This window comes from Phascolarctos cinereus, unplaced genomic scaffold (assembly GCF_003287225.1).
Source record: "Phascolarctos cinereus isolate Bilbo 61053 unplaced genomic scaffold, phaCin_HiC Scaffold_1;HRSCAF=81, whole genome shotgun sequence".
In the NCBI taxonomy this organism is placed as follows: domain Eukaryota; kingdom Metazoa; phylum Chordata; class Mammalia; order Diprotodontia; family Phascolarctidae; genus Phascolarctos; species Phascolarctos cinereus.
In genome coordinates this window covers 36,449,931-36,469,093 of record NW_027555514.1, presented here as the reverse complement: position 1 = coordinate 36,469,093, position 19,163 = coordinate 36,449,931, and the positions used below count along the sequence as shown (strand labels likewise).

The 19,163-nt window shown below is 38.1% G+C and overlaps 1 protein-coding gene across 1 annotated transcript in view; it reads right to left on the bottom strand.

The window, feature by feature from the left end:
* Positions 1-19,163, bottom strand: part of TBC1D5 (TBC1 domain family member 5) — a 613,691-nt gene that overhangs the window by 95,517 nt on the left and 499,011 nt on the right. The window contains 1 exon segment of the mRNA XM_078151425.1: positions 4,256-4,341. Within this exon segment, the coding sequence (XP_078007551.1) occupies positions 4,256-4,341 (86 nt within the window).

Genomic DNA, 19,163 nt, shown 5'->3' with positions numbered 1-19,163 from the left:
ATTACAAAAATGAGTGTTGCTTGTGTTCCAGTGAAAGTTATCTACAGGAGTGTTTAAAATGACAAATATTCAAGAGCACGAAGATATGGGAAACATGGCCTTCTAGGAAGCATCATGTAACCAGAAGCACCATTGACCTAAGACTCACAATTTCAGAACAATTTCTAAAAAGATGACTCAATTTCTCCATTCTCTGGCTGAAAACACCTTTTCATTTTTAAGATTATATATTTAATTGATAAAATAAACAAAATATTTTCTTTGAATAATTCAAATTCAAGAGAATATGTTATTTGCCCCAAAAGTTCAGACTGTTTCTTCAGGTCTCTTTAGAATGTATGCTTGTGCTATTCAGGTGGCATTTTTGGGGATGGGGTGGGAGGAAAATATTTGATGTATGACACTTGGTCAATTTTCCAATTGATAAAATTTATTAAGTTTTATATGATGCCTATAATGGCACTGTATATATACACACACACTTGCAATTGAAGGGTTTGAAGCTCTGTCTCACAGGACTTTGAAGAACTGTAGCGATGTTTTAAGAGGCAGTATTGTGATCCGGAAAGAGAATGGTCTTTGAATGAGGAGTGCTGGGTTCAAGCTAGTGATTAGGAAGCCAAATAACTTTATGAGATGATGGCTTGCCTCAAGTGATTTCTGTGTTTCCCCAGGACTTTTGAGCCTACACCGAGGCAAGAAAGATGGACTGACTTTTCTTCTTTTATAGGAATGAAAATAAAATATTTGACCTAAGAGCTAAAACAGAAAACTCTTAGCTATTTCTTAGAATGCTGAAGTAATTAGTAGACCCAATCCTGACTATCTTACCTAAAGCCATTTAATCTATAATACTATTGCATTTAAATAGCTCTCAGTGCCTTCTGGAATTCTGACCAGCCACAGGTTTATTAATGCTGAGGGTTGTGTAATCTGAGAGAGAATAAAAGACAAGGCAAGCTTCTGGGTGTGCAGATGCTCCCGTTCCTGATGTATTATCATTATCTGATTCTCTAAACTACACCATATACAGTAAAATAATTGTTGGGGGAAGAGTGGGAAATTGTGACTCTAAATGCCACGAACATTAAAACATAAAATACCAATAAATTATGATGGTGGAAATTAACAAATAAAATCTTCAAATGAATCTCTTTGCCTTTTTAGCTATTCAAAAACTCAATACACACATGCTCTGATTTAAGGCCAGTTGCATACAAAAACCCAAAACAAAACCCAGGCTTATTCAACAGAAAATTAAGAGAGGATTATTTGTATCCTAAAAGAACTACTGGTTTTGCAAAATCATTCTTTAAATAGCAAATTCTCCTAGGACATATAACTATTATGTAGGGTGAGATATGTTTGTGGTCCATTTTGCTATTGTCTGGTAAAAATTTTAAACCTCTGGATGAAGAGCAAAGGATTATACAGAATTAACTGTGTTAATGTGAATAATACTTTGAAAACACTAGAGGAGAAACTTCTCCATGCTTGCATTACTAACATCAACTCATAGGCACGTTTTTTCTAGAGATTTTCATTTATATGAAATAATTCCTGTAGGGCAATCGTTGACTGTATTCCATAGGAAGGACAAAATAGACTTTGTAGTGCTATGCCTATCAACAAAGAAGCATATCTCAGGTGAGATCATACGCTCTTGTGCAAGATGGGATAGAGGATTTAGAGGCAGGGCTTAGGTCAGAAAGGCAGAGACCTTGGACTGGGTAAGATCCCCATTTTGACACACAGGCTAAGTTATTTAATTTAATCTAACCTTTGATAGCTAGGAGATGGGGAGCTGGAAAAACCAAGAGGAAAATGGTCAGCTAGGGGTCTCTGAACCCTGCTCCTCTGAGTTAGGGGATGAAGACTAGCTTCTTCTGTGTCCTCTCCATTCGTGCTTACTTTAAATAAGTTGATCTTTGTCACGAATGTGGGCTCAGGATACCCTTGATATTATATCGTTTATAAACAGATGCAGCTGAGGTAGTTCAGGCTCTAGAGGGATTCCTGATACAGACTGGGTAGTTGATGTAACGATTGTTTTGTGATCCTGCGATGAATAAAGGAGCCCGACATTTTGAAAAGTTGTGTTGTGCCATCTCTTCAAAACATTAGACCCATGAAAGTTAAGTAATGTACAGATGCATTAGGGAAGATAAGCATTCTCTTCCTCTCCTTAATTTCAGCACATGTATGGGACTAATTAGAGATTGCTCTCTTTTAACGTAGGAAATTTTGTGCTATGCATACTCAGTACGGCTTTTTTTTTTAGTAGCAATAGACTCTTAAATTAAAACCTTTAAAAATTAAATAGGTATTTCCTAAGACTAGTCACAATTCAGACATTTTTATAAAACCCACTTTTGCATATTTGAGCCAAAAACTGTAACAAGATTTAAAATGTTAAATTATCTTTTCTTTTTTCCTACTTAACAGCTGATGTTAACGGAATGATGAGGAAAAAGTCAGTTCCCACTTGGTGCATGTGTGTGTCTTTTAAAGAAATTTATCAGCAAGTAAAATCAGGCTATGCTGTGTATTACCCATGTATGTCATGGAGAGCCGAGCCTATCACTAAAATACCTAGGCACTTGCTTTAAAGACTTAATTATAGCAATCCATGGTAAAGCAGAGAAGAGAAATCAGGCTTCTTGATGTCTGGTGATATTCTTATCCATGAGATCACATGGCATTCTTGCATTCCTCTTCCCTTATATGGCTGTGTCACACTAATAGAAGGCCACCGTCACAAAAGGAGCAGGCATCAGCCTTCCTCAGCCTCCGTGAGATTGGCTGCCCCTTATTTCCTCATTCCCAACTCCTTCTGGTGACTCGTTTCCTAGTGCTTTCCTCAGGGGACCTCATCTGCCCTCACCCTGGCCCTTCCATGCTCCCCTCCCCGCGGGCTGCTTCTCCTCTACTTCCTGCCCAATGTACTTGAACGTGAGCTCTACTCACGGGCTCCAGTTTGGTCTGAGACTGATCTGAGCGTCCTAGGCCTAAAAATAGCTCAGTGAAAACCTCACCAAATGGGATGTAGCTAAGTAATGGAATATACGCAGATGAGGAGTTTTTGGCTGAGGTTCAGGGCTGCGAGTTTGAAGGGGCAGGAAAAGCTCTGGGGAAACTCAGACGTTCTTCCCTCACACAGACTTGGGATGAGTACATATGGCTTTGTAACCTTGAATGATGAGTGTCTCCTACCTCTTATACTGAATAGGAAATACTAATGGGAGGCAAGGGGGTAGGGCAGGGAAGGGAAGCGATGAAAGAGCTCAGTGGGGAGACAGGGTCTACTAAAGGCAACAAGAACACACACACACATATAAATAAGCAGAAAACAGATCCAAGGATGACTCATATGCCAGGGATCTGGATGTGAATGATACAGGACACCACAGCAGAAGAATGGATTAACACATGAGAATATAGTGAAAAGAACAGATGTATGGGAACAAAGTGGGATCCAAAGTTCACTTCTGCCATTTTCTCACATTTTTTCTCCGTCTAATGAAGTACAACTGCCATGAAACAGTGTCCCCATGTCACAGGAAACAGGAAAAGATAAGGGAAGAACAAAGGAACAAGTAGGAAACAGAGCGACCTTTTCTCTTTACATGTGAAAACACTTTCAACTCGGCAGCACGACTAATATGCCCACGTGTAGATGATAATTTTGATTGGTGTTGTCCAACAGAAAGAGTGCTGGCTTTGGCATCCATGGACCTGGGCTCAAATTGAGCTCTGACACTTCTTGATTATGACCTTCGGAAGCTTCTTCATTCACCTCCAGAGGCCTCGGTCCCCTTACGTGTCCTCAAATGAGGGTGTGGTCTAGCAGCCATCGAGCTCCTTTCTGGTTCTGGAGCGATGGCCTGAGGATCTTGACAAACACTAACAAGCCTGTGTCTTGGCTCTAGTTCTTTTCTGGAGACCCAACTTTGTGGAAAGAATTTAAAATAGACTATTTAAGTCCATATTTAGTCCGTAAGCCCAGGTTTAGCTTTAGAAATGTTAAGTTGTTTAATATCAAAAAATGCATTTGATAGCCCATGAATTTAATATCTCATTCCAACACTAATACTAATCTGTTAATTTTTAATGGTTTAAAACAACTCTTACATCTATCAGTCCTTTACCTGTAGGTGAATTAAATTGTTATTTTTTACTTATTACATAACATTTAATATTGAGTTTTCACAATAGCTTGATAAAATGCAGTATCCAGTACAGAGGGAGTGCTTACCGAGTTTTATTCATGAGGTCTGCTCCGCATGCCTTGTAATAATCTAAATTTTGTTGGAATTGATGTGTCACTGGTCTTGGATTTCTCTAAAGCAAAAATAGTCCAGAAAATAGGATTTAGAAAATGTTTAAACGAGTTGTACATCAATAGTTAAAAAGGTATAAATGAGACCACATACTGATATCTTTGTTTAACCAAGATGAAATTAATAGAAATAAAAAATGTAATACTTGGGTTTTATTTGGATAGTTGTTAGTGATGCTAGCGATTGTCTTACTGATTAAAAATATGGAAAATCTATCAGTTTGTCTTTTGTTTATTTTTTTATTATTGTTTCATCAGTTTTTTGACAGATACTTATTTTTAGATATTAATTTTAAAATATAATTGGAAAAAGGCTAATTCTTTTAAGATCAGCAAAATCACATGATCCATGACAAATATGATGTATTTGCCAACTGGCTCCGAAAAATAAGTAAAATGTAGATGAAGATTACTTTAGAGGAACAGTTCCCGATGAGCAATATGCACAATATGTCCACTAGATGGCGCACAAAGTCTTTTGTTCTTCCTGAAGCTTAGGCGGTATCTCAGAATTTAGTCCATGCTTTACAATTATTCATTTCTGTGGCACAGAGTTTCATTTGCAAATATTTGATGAGTGCCAAAAATGTGCTAGGCACTGGAAATCATTAGCACATTAACCATCGCCTCACACAAGCCAATTTACCAATGCATGTTTTCATTGAAACAGCAATAGAATTGCTTTTCTGGAACTTATCATTATTTGTAAACACCAAAGTAAGCCCCTCTGAGTATTAGGTAAAGTGATGCTCCCCCCGCTCCCCAACCTGTTATTCATAGTCAATCAAAGATTGTGGCAGATGGTAGGGACACAAAGCTAGGCCACAAGCCTTGGTCTCAAGACACTTACAATCTAATAGGGAAGAAAAGAGGTGTACAATTACATAGGGCACATGGGGGAATGTAAACAATGCAAGGGGGAAGTTTAGACAGTGATGGGAGAATGATGAGGAGGCCAGGATCACTTTTGGCTGGAAGCGGGGAGAAGGAAGTACTGTAAGGATGGAAGGGGCTTTCACGGGATGAGTCCAATATGGCTGAAGAAGTTAAGACCAGCTCTGTTCAGCAGGGAATGAGGAGCCACTGAAGCGGTCTGTTTAAGGAGTTCATCAAAGCAGTGAATTAGGACAATTACTGAGCCAGTGCTTGAAGCAGTTTGTTTAACTTGGGATGGTGACTAAGGCTTTTCCCCAGGGCCCTGGAAGCTAGAGTAATGATGGCATTTGGACTACTTGAGTGGAAAGCAAAAGCTGAGCTCCACACCTAGTTAGCAAGATTAACTAGCCCTGGTGGTCCTACTCTCGGTATGACTTAGGTAGTCTTTGCCCCTGTTCTCTCCCTTGGCAGCAACTTTCCCCAGTGGTGGTTTGGTGGGATCCTGGGGTCTTTGTCTCCTTGCCATGGGCTGGTATCCAGGTCTTTCTCCCCCATAAGACCTGTTATCCTAAAGCTCCACTTGCCTTGTGGTTCCCCTGCTCCTTTTTCCTCTTCCTAGCCACTTGGGGCAGTTTATGGTGCTCGCCCTTGGTGTGAGAATTGCTAGTTTTGAAAGGGTATGAAGAATGGATCAGAGAGGGTTCAGATAGACAGCTGGAGGCAGGAAGATTAATTTGGAAGCTATTACAATAGTCGACATATTGGGGATTCTATAAAAATACCACTTTTCCCATATATAAGCTTTTCACAAGCAAATGAAATTTAAACAAAAGAATACCTCTTAAACAAATACATTTCCAATCAAACAACTAAATAAAAACCTAAGCAAAGAATGGTTCTTTAAAACCATAATTATAAATTTTCCATAAAAATACTTAAAAGAAAATAAAAACTGGGAAGGGCTTTGTTTTTTAAACCTCTTATATGAATCTCAACTGTATTTGCATACACAAGCAGGCTCATCTGAAATCAGCACATTAACTTCTTGCCTTTTTTTTTAAGCTCCAATACCACTGCTTTGAGAGCAGGGGTCTTAACTTTTTTTGTATCATAAACCCTTTCAGCAGTCTCGTGAAGCCCACGGATCCATTCTCAAAATTCATACAATAGTGCATTTAAATGCAGAAAATAAAACATACAGGATTAAAAGGAAATGAATTCTACTGAAATACGGTTATCAAAATGTTAAAAAAAAAAGTTCATGGACCTCCATCTAAGACCTGCTTTTTAGAGATCTACCTATAAATAAAATGGTACATTCTACCTTAATGCAAAGAATTCATGTAGGTTAACATCTTCAGAGAGGAATATAACACTAGAGTATTAAATGTTAAGGTTAAATAATTGTAATTCATCAAGCTAACAAGCTGTGATTTAATGACCAAAATGGCCCTGTTCTTTTTCTGTTAAAAAAAAATGCACCTTTCATATGTACACCAAACCTCCTCCAATCAATTAACAGAAATGACAATCTCTTGATTTCACTATCTACTATTTCACGGGTTTGGTATTCAACTGAGTTTTAAGATAATCAAATCTGAATTGCCTTGATGAAGATAACTGATGATTCTATGACTAACATACGATTAAGTCTAACAGTGCAACTTTTCCATCTCTAGGAATTACATAGGTTTTCTTGCGGTGGTTGATAATAACCTGAACCTGCGTATAATGGAAATGTAAAAGAAAGGTTAAAACCATTGGCAGGTCTTTAATGCTACATTTGTGATTTATCTTAAAAAAAAAACCAAAAAACAACCCTCCACTAGGCTATCACTTAGGGTTAAAATTCTGTTCTTTACTTTCAATACCTAAAAATACATCATTTTTGCAAAAACAATAAAAAGCTCCTTTTCTGACTTCCAATACGTGAAGAGAGGGTTATATTACTTTTATTTTTTTTTTTGCTTAAAAAAATGAAAGAGATCACGTAAAGCAGTTTGAAACTTATTTATCAAGAAATGACAAGCAATTCAAGGGTACCAAGGGTTGATCTAAGTACTTACAGTGATTATCAAAAATAATGATCTAACTTGAACACATGAATGAGATTCAAGTATTGCTCTCATTTAGGGCCTATTTAAATTCCTCAGAGGCTTACTGGTATCAAAGGGAGAGTCGTTTAAAGTAGAAAAGAATGAAAATAAGACATTGAAAAATGGAATTTAAAATGTAAGACAATGGCTGAAGATTATTGCATGGCATCGAGATGCCTGTTAAGACAATACCACTATTTAAATATAAATACATACAGGCAAGTAAATAATCCATGAACACACATAGAAACTACCATGTGATGTAACCAATCTGCCTCCTAAATATACTCAACATTGATTGAGGCTTAATGTAAAAACAAAACAAAACACAAAACCAAAACCAAAACCCCAAAACAAACAAAAAACCAAACCATTGACAGATTTAGGAATTAAGATTCAATCTTCTTTGCTTTGAAAGCTTATGTGGAATTCTTCATACACACCCCTTTTTTATGTACAGTGTATAAAGTTTCAAATGGTTTCAGCATTCTTGACTTACATATTTTTCCAAATTAAAAACCTTTCTATTCTGCACAATTTAATGATTTACCACTGACAAATCTGGGATTCCTATTACATAGGATGTCCCAAAAGTCAATCCAGTTTTAAGATTAAGACTGGTAGGATAATCTATATTTAACAGGCATTGGAATTACTAGGGTCCTAATCTGAGTGGGTACATCTCATTCCTCACTACTTCAATTTACTAATGCTCATACTACAGAACTCCTATTAACTTGTATTCCAAGTTGTCTTTATCTGGATAGAAGAATTAAGAACTACTTTTAACCTCATTTCACACCAAGAGGGTATAATTAATTAGAAAAATATTTAATTTTAAAAATGTATGAAATTCATTAGGTTTCTGCTCTACTTTGAAGAATCCTTTTTAGTTAATTCTCCTTGTGGTGAGCGGCAAATATCAGTGAAAAGATAATTCTGTATACACATCCATACTAATGATACATTCTAGTTTGGACAGGCTGTAAAACTAGAAGAGGGCATCCTCAATATGGTATAAAATCCATGCCCATTCCTGAAGTCTCTAGGTACAAACACAAACATTAGAAAAGCCTTCCCAAACTTAGTAGGGTAAATCAAACTCTTTAGATTTTCTATCAACAAGACAAAATGAATAAGTATTGAGTTTTTTTTCCCACAGATCTTCCAGGACAGGTTTAGTAGAGGCCTCTTGCATGTTCTAAGCTAGCTACTTCCAAAGCACCAAAAAGTTATTCTTTTGGATGTCTTATTTATCTCAAGCATTTTACTTTTATGTTACTATAAGAATGCTAGAAATCCCAAGGAGGCTTTCTTTGGAAGGTAAGCAGTGAAGCTGACGAGGAAGACTTTTTTTGGTTGATGGCTAGAGAAGAAAACATCCCATTGGGGCTAGGAGACTCAAAAAACTAAAATCAACTTTATTTCTCACTTGATTTCTAAAATGCTTTGACTAATTTAGTAACAGTGAATACGTGATGGAAATTATCTGTGGCATCAACTACGTGGCTATCATTAAAACACGAAGGTGGGCACAAGGAGCCAACTTTTCAGCAGTATTCACTTTTACTCACTAAAAAGGACCAGCCTTTAGAAGAAGAGTTACTCTTTTTGCTTGACTTCAGTGGGAAGTTTCTCTGCCAAAACAAGTTTGATCTTCAATGGAGAGTATACCCACCACCTCTGCTGCTCCCCTCATCCAAAAAAAAAAAGCTTTGGCTTCTCTTACAGAGCAAAAAAGTTTCAGTTCAAATTTTTTTGCGTGTGTTTCAAAGGAACTTGTAATAATAACGTCCAGGAAAACAGAACATATTTTCAGTAAAAGGGAAAAAACAAAACAAGACTGTAACAATCCCTGATATGACCCTTGAAAACTAATTGTTACTGTTATATTTCAATGGAACAACAGATGCGTGACAAGGTCTATTTGATATATCCAACTAATTTTTCTGCATTAGCCAGGCACATACTTTTGTGGACAGGTAGAGACACCTTTAACTATGAAATCAAAATAGTAGTTTCATCAGAATGTAAACATCATTAAGAACGATGATATGGTAAGGAAAAAAAAAGCATGCTGTATTGTTCTGATAGTTGATACAGTAATTTAAAGTAGGATGTATAAATGAGCACTGTTTTTTGATAAATAAAATACCTTATCTGAGAAAACACATCAAGCAAGCAGGACTTTGCAGGACTTTGTATCTGAGAATAAACACATTGCTTTCTCACAGTTAAACTGAACTTATTTTGGATTTTTAAAAAAATAAAATATCCATGTACTAGCTCTGGTAATGTTTGGCTTATGCACTGTTGCTTCCCAGATTTTAACGGAGAAACTTTCCCAGATCATTCCTGTGACTGAAGTCCTTATTTCTGTAGCTTTTTAGATGAGTGTCATGTTCTGTGTTCAAAGAGATGAGGAGGCCAGAGTGCATCTTGCAATAGAAAAGTGGATTTATTTAGAAAATGCCTGCCATCTAACTCCGTGGCCGGCATAAAGAGGAAAGGAGGGGAAGACGTGTGGATGTTAAGTTGAGAATTACTTCGTGTTTTGTTTTCCCCAGTATCCTGCTACCACCCTCTATTTTTTAGTATGCCAGATTAGAAAAGGGAAAAAAAGACGGCTCAGAAGGGGAAACAGCACTGTGAAAAGATGTCTAACGTTTCTCTTTGATGAAAAATGAGACTCTTATTTTAGTGAATATGTTATTGCCTCAACGCCAGGGGAAAAGCAACCGTCATTAGAAAAACGAATTGCTCAGCTGTTTATAAGCAAAAAGCTCTGGGGGAATTTCTCAGGACCCAAAAGGCAAAGCATTGCAGGGTTATGCAAACATATGTTGCAGGTGTTTTAGGGTAGACAGGTGGGCAAACCTCAACCACTGAAAAGGATTTGGTTTAATATACTGCAACTGAAAGTAGAGCAACTAAATGTATCCAAGTGCAGAGAGCCATAGCAAGAGTGAACTCTATCTGCAGAGCAAAAATTCTCCCTAAAATAATTATCTTGTTAGTGCCAAGCAAACAGGATTTTTTCTTCTTGCAGTTTTATAGCAAACAAATACTGCCAATTACAGTTTTTTGAAAACTAAAGGTATTTTAAACCTGGAACAAAGAACAGCCTGAAATAGCAATAATTATCCCAAAAAGATAAGGATGAAGTATTGTTGCCTTTATTTAAACAAATATTCCTAAGGAGACAGTTTTCTGTAATATCCCCTCTTTGCTTCACCAGGCAACACTGGATTTATCATAATTTTCCTAACGCCTAAAATATTTCTATATTAAAATGCTAATTTTGCCACACTCTTTCTGTTTTGTTTTGGGTTTTTTTTTTTTTTGCCTGTAATTAAAGCTGGGGAAATTTGTGATCTGATATTCACTGATTGCTAGAGGGTCTGCAAAGGTCCATACCATTTCTGTCTCTTACTGCCCTCTTCATTTAAAAAAATACAAGGATATGGTGGCTCAAAAAATAAAGATCAGAAATTTAAGAGTTCATAAAATTCCTTAGTAATTTAGGAAGCTTTAATAAATAACTTTGAATGCACACGTAAGTACCAATAGCTTAGGTACATGAGAAACAAAACCACTAATATTTTTAGCTTTGTAAATTATCCAGGAAAAATGTATTTCTTTTTCATTGTTAACTGTGAATGAGTATATTCAACCTTAATACATATATCAATATGTCTATTTATTAACAGCAATACCATTGATTCCTACTTAATCCAATTTCATGTTACCTATACCATGTTAATTTTTCAGTGCCCTGTATTGTGTTGACATTTGATCTAGATTTACAGAGGAGGATGGGGTGGATTATACGTATGTAAAATCCAAACTGTTGCTGCCTATAGTAATACCATGAGAGTAATACATTTAAAAAATTTACAGTATTTTGTTTTCAATTAGATAACCAACAAAGATTCTTTCATGACCAAAGTTAAGAATTGTCACCATGTACAATAAAAATGAGCATGTACTCTATTAGGAAATAAATATTAGAAACAGTGAGTATAAAAAAAATCTTTAACATACAATAGAAGAATCCAGAAAATTTTAATAAATTTATCTAAAAACTCTAAAAAAAAATCCAAAAGGTCTTAAGATAATTTTTTTAATTTAAAAAAAATAGATAATTGGGTAAAACTCACAGACAAAACCCCTGAACTCATGCCAACCTCATTTTACATACTGAATAAGCCCAATTCCCTTAAGTGACATCCCCATGTACCCTGGCAAGCAGAGATTTCAGATGGCAGAAAAGCACTTTAAACCACCTGTGCGTTATGCTCTGTTTTTAACTTCATACAATAAATGTATACCAAAAGAGAAATTAAAAATGTTTTCCCCCTCCTCTAATATATTTAAATATGTGCATTTGCTTAGAAGGTTGCCAGATTAACAGTCCCCCAAATATGCTATTTATATACAGAAAGTAGGTGTTTAAAAAGAAAATGTATGGTGGTACTACAAGTTTTCTACTCTGCCCTAAAAATGTGGCATAGCCCTGTCGTCAAAAGATCCCTTTTGTCCAGAACCATGGACATTTTATCTTCTACAGGCTGCTGGACTCTTAACCTTTCTGTTGAAAGTTATCGCAGCACGAAGGCCAACAGCTACAGTGGCTTACCTATGAGACACTGCAAGGCCATTATTGTGATCTCCTTCTATCATCACGCCCAAAGCTGGAGTCAATTTCATTGTATTTTGATTATAGACTATGCATAAGGCAATACAACTTCAGGTGAACAGAGGTAGGTGAATGCCGCCCCATCATACTTTCAATGCAATTTCTATATGCTTTCACCTGAAAAGAGCACGAACACTCACAAACAGAAGAATTTGCTATGCAAATGTGCTCCTTCAGTAACAAGCAGAGGTAAATGGTGGTGCGTTTATCCTGATCTGAATAAATCTGCTTCAATCCTCATCCGAATTACGGGGCTATGTCAGAATTAGACTGGTCTCAGAAAGAAGGTGAACTGAACGGACATATTGGTTATAGTCATTTCAGGTAACAATTCTGCCCTGGTTTTTGTCTTGTTCTACCAGTGATACTTCTCTCATGTGGGGCTCTGGTTGGATTCCCTTTTGTTATTATAACATTCTGTCTGTGGTCCTGCAGATAATGGTTTATGGAGATGGCTCTCGTGGTGGAAGAGGCTGATTATTCCATTGCGGGAATTCATTTGGGATTAATGAAATCCTAGATGAGCCAAAAATGCTATCAAAATTCACAGAAGATTGTTCTGCAAATCCTACCATTAGCTTATTAACTTTTGTTACAGAGGGCTGTATTATTCATTCATTCTTACAGGTACTCTTGTCAGCAAATTACTGGCAATAGCCTTCTAATTGGTCTCCCTGTCCCAAGCCTCTCCCCACTGTAATCCAACCTCGACTCAGCTCCTAAATGATTTTCCTAAAGCGTAGCCACCTGCTCAATAAACTCCTTTGGTTCCCTATTACCTCCACGATCAAATACAAAGACCTCTATTGGGCATCTTCTAGTCTTCTTACCCTCCTTTCCCCCTCCTCTCCCCGTTGCTGGAACGTTCTTATTCTCATTTCTGTCTCTTACTTTCCCCAGATTTGTGTGAAACTCAGATCAAATTCCACCTTCTACTGGAAGCCTTTCCTGATCTCATGTGGTACAACTGACTCCCTGTCTGGGATTACTTTCTATTTATTGTGCACAGAACATGTATAGTTCTAGTTATTTACATACTGTTGCCCCAGTTAGGATGTGAGTTCCAGGGCTGGGGGGGAGGGGGGCGTGCCAGGATGTTTTTGCCTTTTTCTGTGTCCTTGGGGCTTAGTACAATGCTTGGCACATTTTAAGGTCTTAATAAATGCTTGTTGATTGATTGGGAAATCAAATCAATTGGTTGATTCCAGATTCTTCCAGTTGGAATGGTCAAGTCATAGGTATCCTGACTGAAAACCCTCCAAATCAGGATGCTTCGTTTAATGAATGAATGAAACATTTATTAAGCACCTCCTAATGTGCCAGGCACTGGGAAAAGGAAGCTACTTCAATACACGGTCCAGACTCACTGGTATGCTTTAATTTCTTCCTTTCTCTTTTTTCTCAATATTAGTTTAATAACCAATCAAATAAACATAGAAAAGGAAAAAACCCAAACCCTTAAGTATGGCCCCTCCCCAGCTGTTAAGAAGGCAGAACAAAAGAATTAATAAATGAGAAACAAGGAAATGAAACGCTTTTGTTCTATGGCCCCTTCCAAAATTTCACTATCTCTGGCCCTGTTTAATTAGACATGCCTTAAAATATTAGTATTATTATCTACGTTGGCAAAATTTCCTTTTATATTCTTTATTCCTCCCATTCTCTAACCCTGGCGATGTCTTGTCATCATAGCCCCTGGCTCTTCAACATAAAGATACGGACTCCCAAGAAGGAAGGACATAGAAATACAGTCATCTCAGAGTCCCAATACTGGAACCAAGGACAGGAAAACCAGGGCAGCACACAAAGGATACATCTAAGGTATGTACCTAGAAACCTTGCCTCTTGCATCCATCTAGTGGAGACAGAGAGATAGAAAGCAGCTGGAGCGTTCTTTGGTGATTAGCTGCAACATGCTGTAATTTGCAGAAAACTGTGTACCAGGATAGAGTAAAAGAAGCAACAGGAGACGATTGCCAACACGATTTCCCACTTTTGGTGCAAGAGGCCAGGTTCTCTGGGAAACTGCTCTATGTCATTTGGGTACCTTTTCAGCATTCCTGTACCCGGTATGAATATTAGGGGATCTGTGGTGACCCTATTAAAAGTCAAGGCTAACAACTGAGCCTCAAAGATCCCCAAGGTGTCATGAAATCTGGACTTGCTCAATGCTCTTTCAGAGGACGTTTCCAGGCTGTCCTCTAACTCTCATTCCCAGGAACTAGTGAGCTTAAACAGCAACTCAACGGCAAACAAAATTAGCCAGCTCCCACGACATTAAGAGCAATCTTTTGCATTCTTGTCAATAAGTACTCTAAAGTAAGTGTTGTATAAAAACCATAAATTCATTTTGAACCCTTAGGAAAAAAATATAGAATGAAGCTAACTGGAAAGATGAGAAGAGGGTAGGCTTAACTGATTTTCTGGATTTACAAAAGCCATAAACTACTCAACCTCTTTCTTTATTTTTCCTTCTTGATATTCTCCTTAATGCTGATCCCTAAAGACAATTTAAATAGCCTAAAGTAGTGCCTCAAAAGGAATAAATGAGATTTTTCTTTTGAGTTAGTGGGGAAAAAAGAGAGAAATGAAGTGTTAAGGAAGATTTCCACACTGGTGCTATAGAAACTTGAATGGAAAAGGGCCACAAACAATCAAATTACTAGCAGAAAAATTCTTGTAGTATGAAGACTGGTCAGCTATAAGGCTAAGTCATTTTATGAAAAATCTCACAGCTCTCAGATTAATCAATTCATACCTCCTTCAACTCATTTTCAACACACACTACAGATGAAGAACTACAAAGGGCTGTCAAAAGCTATACGGACAGTGGTGTACAAAAAAACCTACAGACTAAACTGTTGTTTCCCTATAGCAACAATATTTTCAAAGATATGATAGGTATTTCTATAGAGGGCAGGAGGGCAACTACCTCAGGTTATTTTTCCAGAAGCCAGTGAAATTGAGAAAGATCATCACAGTGAGTAAGCAATGTTCCCATTGTATTGATAGAAAAGTTCTGGACCCTTTGCACTCCTTCATGGGCCACAGGGACAAAGTGATAGGTTGGTTCCAGTTTTTTCTTCAATCTACCCCCTCTTCCCTTCACTCCCCCCCCCCCCCATCACTGAATAATTTCTTCAAAAGTAGTAGCTTCTATGGCCATATGGTTGAAAATCTTGTTAAGATGGAAAGAGAAGAAACAAACCAATACCAGTTCTGGGGTGTTCTGTAACTTGTTTCTATGTTGTGTTTTTCTCCCATCTTCCTTATTTGAGATTAGCAGGTCTCAGCACTGATAATCTAATTAACACCTGAACAGTATGCCCCAATGGGAGGCGTGGGTAATTGAAATCCACACAAAATCCCCAAATCTTATTTTATCCAATAGCTTCCATGTCCTTCCCCAAGAAAACCTTTATGAGAGAGTCTAAACTGTGGTAAAACTGCCTGTGTTTTTAATGTGATTTTATTTCTTCTATCTGCTCTGTGGGAAAGGTGATAATGTGAACATTGAAATGGTCAGAAGGTAGGCTGCAGGAATCCAAAGAAGGTGAAGCAAAGAGTTGGCTCAAGCTGCAAACAGAATCACTGAGACCTGAATAGCCAGAACTTTGCTCAGAAGAGGAACAAAGCTGTTGACCACCACTACGGTCCTTAGAAGCAGACTGAAGATGGTGTGCCCAATGAAAAAAGAGAGCAGGGCCGTAATAGAGAGAGAGGATTGGGGAGACTGATATGGACTCATGGCTCGACAAATGTAATGCCGTTGTGGTTCTTGGACCCAGATGTTACTGCTTCTGGGTATTTAAAAGTCTTTTTCCCCCTTCTTTTTTACATGACAGCCAGCCAGTGAAAGTATTGGTTGGGCCAAGTAATTACAACAAAGGCATAATGAAAAATCTGGGACTGAATTGTTCTTCTGCAGTAGCTCTGTTAACTGAGGCCTAAACACGGAACACACTATACCAGTCTTAAACATTCCTGCTTTGGTGGGCAGGCAGGACTTCCAGGCCTGGAAAGGTCAGTGCTGTCTCACCTTTTGCAGGCTCTCTCCTAATTCTTAGCCCAGGGCAGCGTGGGCATTCCCTGGTGCTATGGCTGCACCAGATGACCCTGGACATTCTGCCGAGGCCATAAAGGACATTTCTTTTCTCTCTGGCAGAGTTAATGGAGGTTTGATTTGTTTGTGTGATTCCCAGTATGACCTCCACCGGTTCAGACCATAAACTTATCTGTCCTTTTGGTCACAAGGGGCCTGGGGGGCTCAGAAGGAAAGTGAACTGCCTGGTTCAGGCAGAGAGAAGTAATTAACAAGAAAGAACAATGAGTCACATTTCTGACCATTTAACCCTTGATAAAGCACTTTCCTTAGACTAACCCAATGTGTTTGGGAGAAGAAAACCATAATTATCCCCATTTTATTCATGAAGAAACATGAGCTGCGAGACAGTTTGTAAGTGATTCCCTTCCGGTCACACAGTTAAGCAGTCGCAGGGTCAGCACTTCATCCCGGGTCTCCTGGTTCTACTTTCTGTACCTTTCCCATAAAAACACACTGTGAAGCAGCGTTAAATGTTGTTCAAATGCTCTTCCTGACACTTGCAGCTTGAGCACTTTTTTCTAACTTCTCTGACCAAGCCTTCACTGAGAGCACTATAGCTTCCATAAAGTCAACAACCCAGAGGAAATAAATTTCATATTTATGATTCAACACTGGAAAGAAGGACAAACACCAAAGCAAATAAGGTGTTACATCAAAATTTCCTTCAGATGCTTAAAAACTCCTGCCTCCCTCACACACACTTATTGCTATGAACAGGCTCTACTTGGGAGCCCATTTAGGCATTGGTTAACAGGATCTTACTAAGAAAGAGAACCGAGTCACACTCAATAAACATTCATTATCACACGGCATCTTACGTGCTGGGCACCATGCGAGGAAACAAAAAATAGAACTAGACCCTGCTCTCAAGGAGCTTATATTCTACGGGGGAAGAAAGTATGTGCACAGATAAGTGAAAACAAGATAATTTTTAGAAAGTGAGAGTTGACCTCATAGTTCTTTGTCTTTATTTGAAAGCAGAATACTATACTTAGTGTGAATTCAACTGGCATAGGCAGCCCCTGTGGGCCACCCAAGGTCTTAGGTTCTAGAGATACAAATACGCAGAATAAATACAAAATAATTTTGGGGTAGTAGGGAGACCACTAATAATGGGGGAAAGGGGAGGGGAAGGAAAGGCATCCCTATTCCTAAACTGTGAATCCATGAGACAGAGGTGAGGAGGAAGAACATTCCAGGCAGAGGAGGCGGCCCGATGCAAAGGCACATGAGAAGTACAGGAAATGATGAATAAGCTAATTTGGCTAGAACCTAGGATTCATGAGGGAGATTAATGTGTAATTAGTTTGTAAAGATAGGTTGAAAACAGACTATGAAAGACTCTGAATACCAAACGGAAGACAGACAGATAAAGCATTTATTTAGAAATTACTATGCCACTGTGTTAAGCTCTAGTAATACAAATGGGAAAGAAAAAAAAAGGTAATTCTTACCCTCAAGGGGCTTATATTCTAATAGCAAAAAAAAAAACAAAACCAAACAAACAACCCAATACATAAAAGGAAGCCGGAAACTGGGGAGGTGTTGTATAAGGTAAAGAAGTCCAAATATTAGTCAGGAGTGTGGTAGAAGAGTGAGCATGGACAGTCCAGGATTTTCATGAAACAGTGAACCCAGGCAGGAGCTCACTAAATAGAGGAGGGGGTACAGGGTTAGAGGAAGCACCACAGTAAGAATGCTATTGGCACAGAGGTGAAAAAGTTGGAGAGTCAGGAGCAGGGCCAGGAGAGAAAAATGTCCATTTTATTGCACAGGAAATAGGGAGCTACAGAAGCTCTTGATGAGAGGAGTCAATGAAAATACTTCTGGAAACTCAATGGAGAATGTATTATAAGGGAGAGGAGCTGGAGTGAGGAAGACCAATCAGGAATTCACTGTGGTAGTCCAGATAAGAAGTTTTGGGGTGGGAACTACGTGAGCAGAGAGAAGGGGATGCATCTTGGAGACACTATGAAGGAAGGATCAACAAGATTTGGCGACTGATTGGATATGGTGGGGAATGAAGGCAAATGAAGAGTAGAGGGAGATGTTGAGATTGAGAATATGGGCAACTGAAAGGACAGCAGGGGAATTAGTAAGAAGTGGGGATTCAAGGGAGAGGGATGTAAGAAAATGATTTTTTTTTACATGTTGAGTTTAGTTATGATTTTGGGATATCTAGGTGGAGATAACTAGACGTAGCTAGTGATGCAGGATGAGAGATGTGGATTTTGTAGCTATGTGCACAGAGATGATAACTGAACCCATGGAAGCTGATGAAGTCACCAAGTGAAAGAGCATAGTACTAGGAACAGAAGAGAGGGCACTGGGCAGAGCCACAATGAGGGGATGGGGCATGGATGGTGCTCCAGCGAAAGAGACTGAAAAGGAAAAGTGAGTCAGGCTACAGAAGAACTAGGAGAGAGGAGTGTCAAGAAAGTCCAAGGCCAGGAAAATATTTAGGAGGAAAGTGTGGTCAACAGTGTCAAAAACTCCAGAATGGTCAAGAATAAGTAATACAAAAAATTTATTTGATTTAGAAGTTAGGAATAGGGGCAGCTAGGTGGTGCAGTGGATAGAGCACTGGCCCTGAAGTCAGGAGGATCTGAGTTCAAATGTGACCTCCAACCCATAACACTCACTAGCTGTGTGACTCTGGGCAAGTCACTTAACCCTAACTGCCTCACAAAAAAAAAAAGGAGGATAATAGTTACCTTAAATACAGCAATTTTACACACACACATATGTGTATTGAGTGTTATATTTGTTAGAATGTCCCCTTAGCATAAAAATTATGATAGTTTAACAAAATGGCTATTTTTTCTTTTTTGGCATCATCTGTAATTATCAACATATCTGGCAATTTTTCTTCAAGTTAACTGACTCGAACATTTTAGAGGAATTGTTTAAAATTCATGCTTTTATTTTTAAAAACAGATTCCTTTATAAACCAAAAGTGATTAACTGTATCGTCAGATTTCAAACAGCAAAAATGACAATCACACCACTGTCATGGACTTCGATACAATTCATCACTGTAGCTTGACA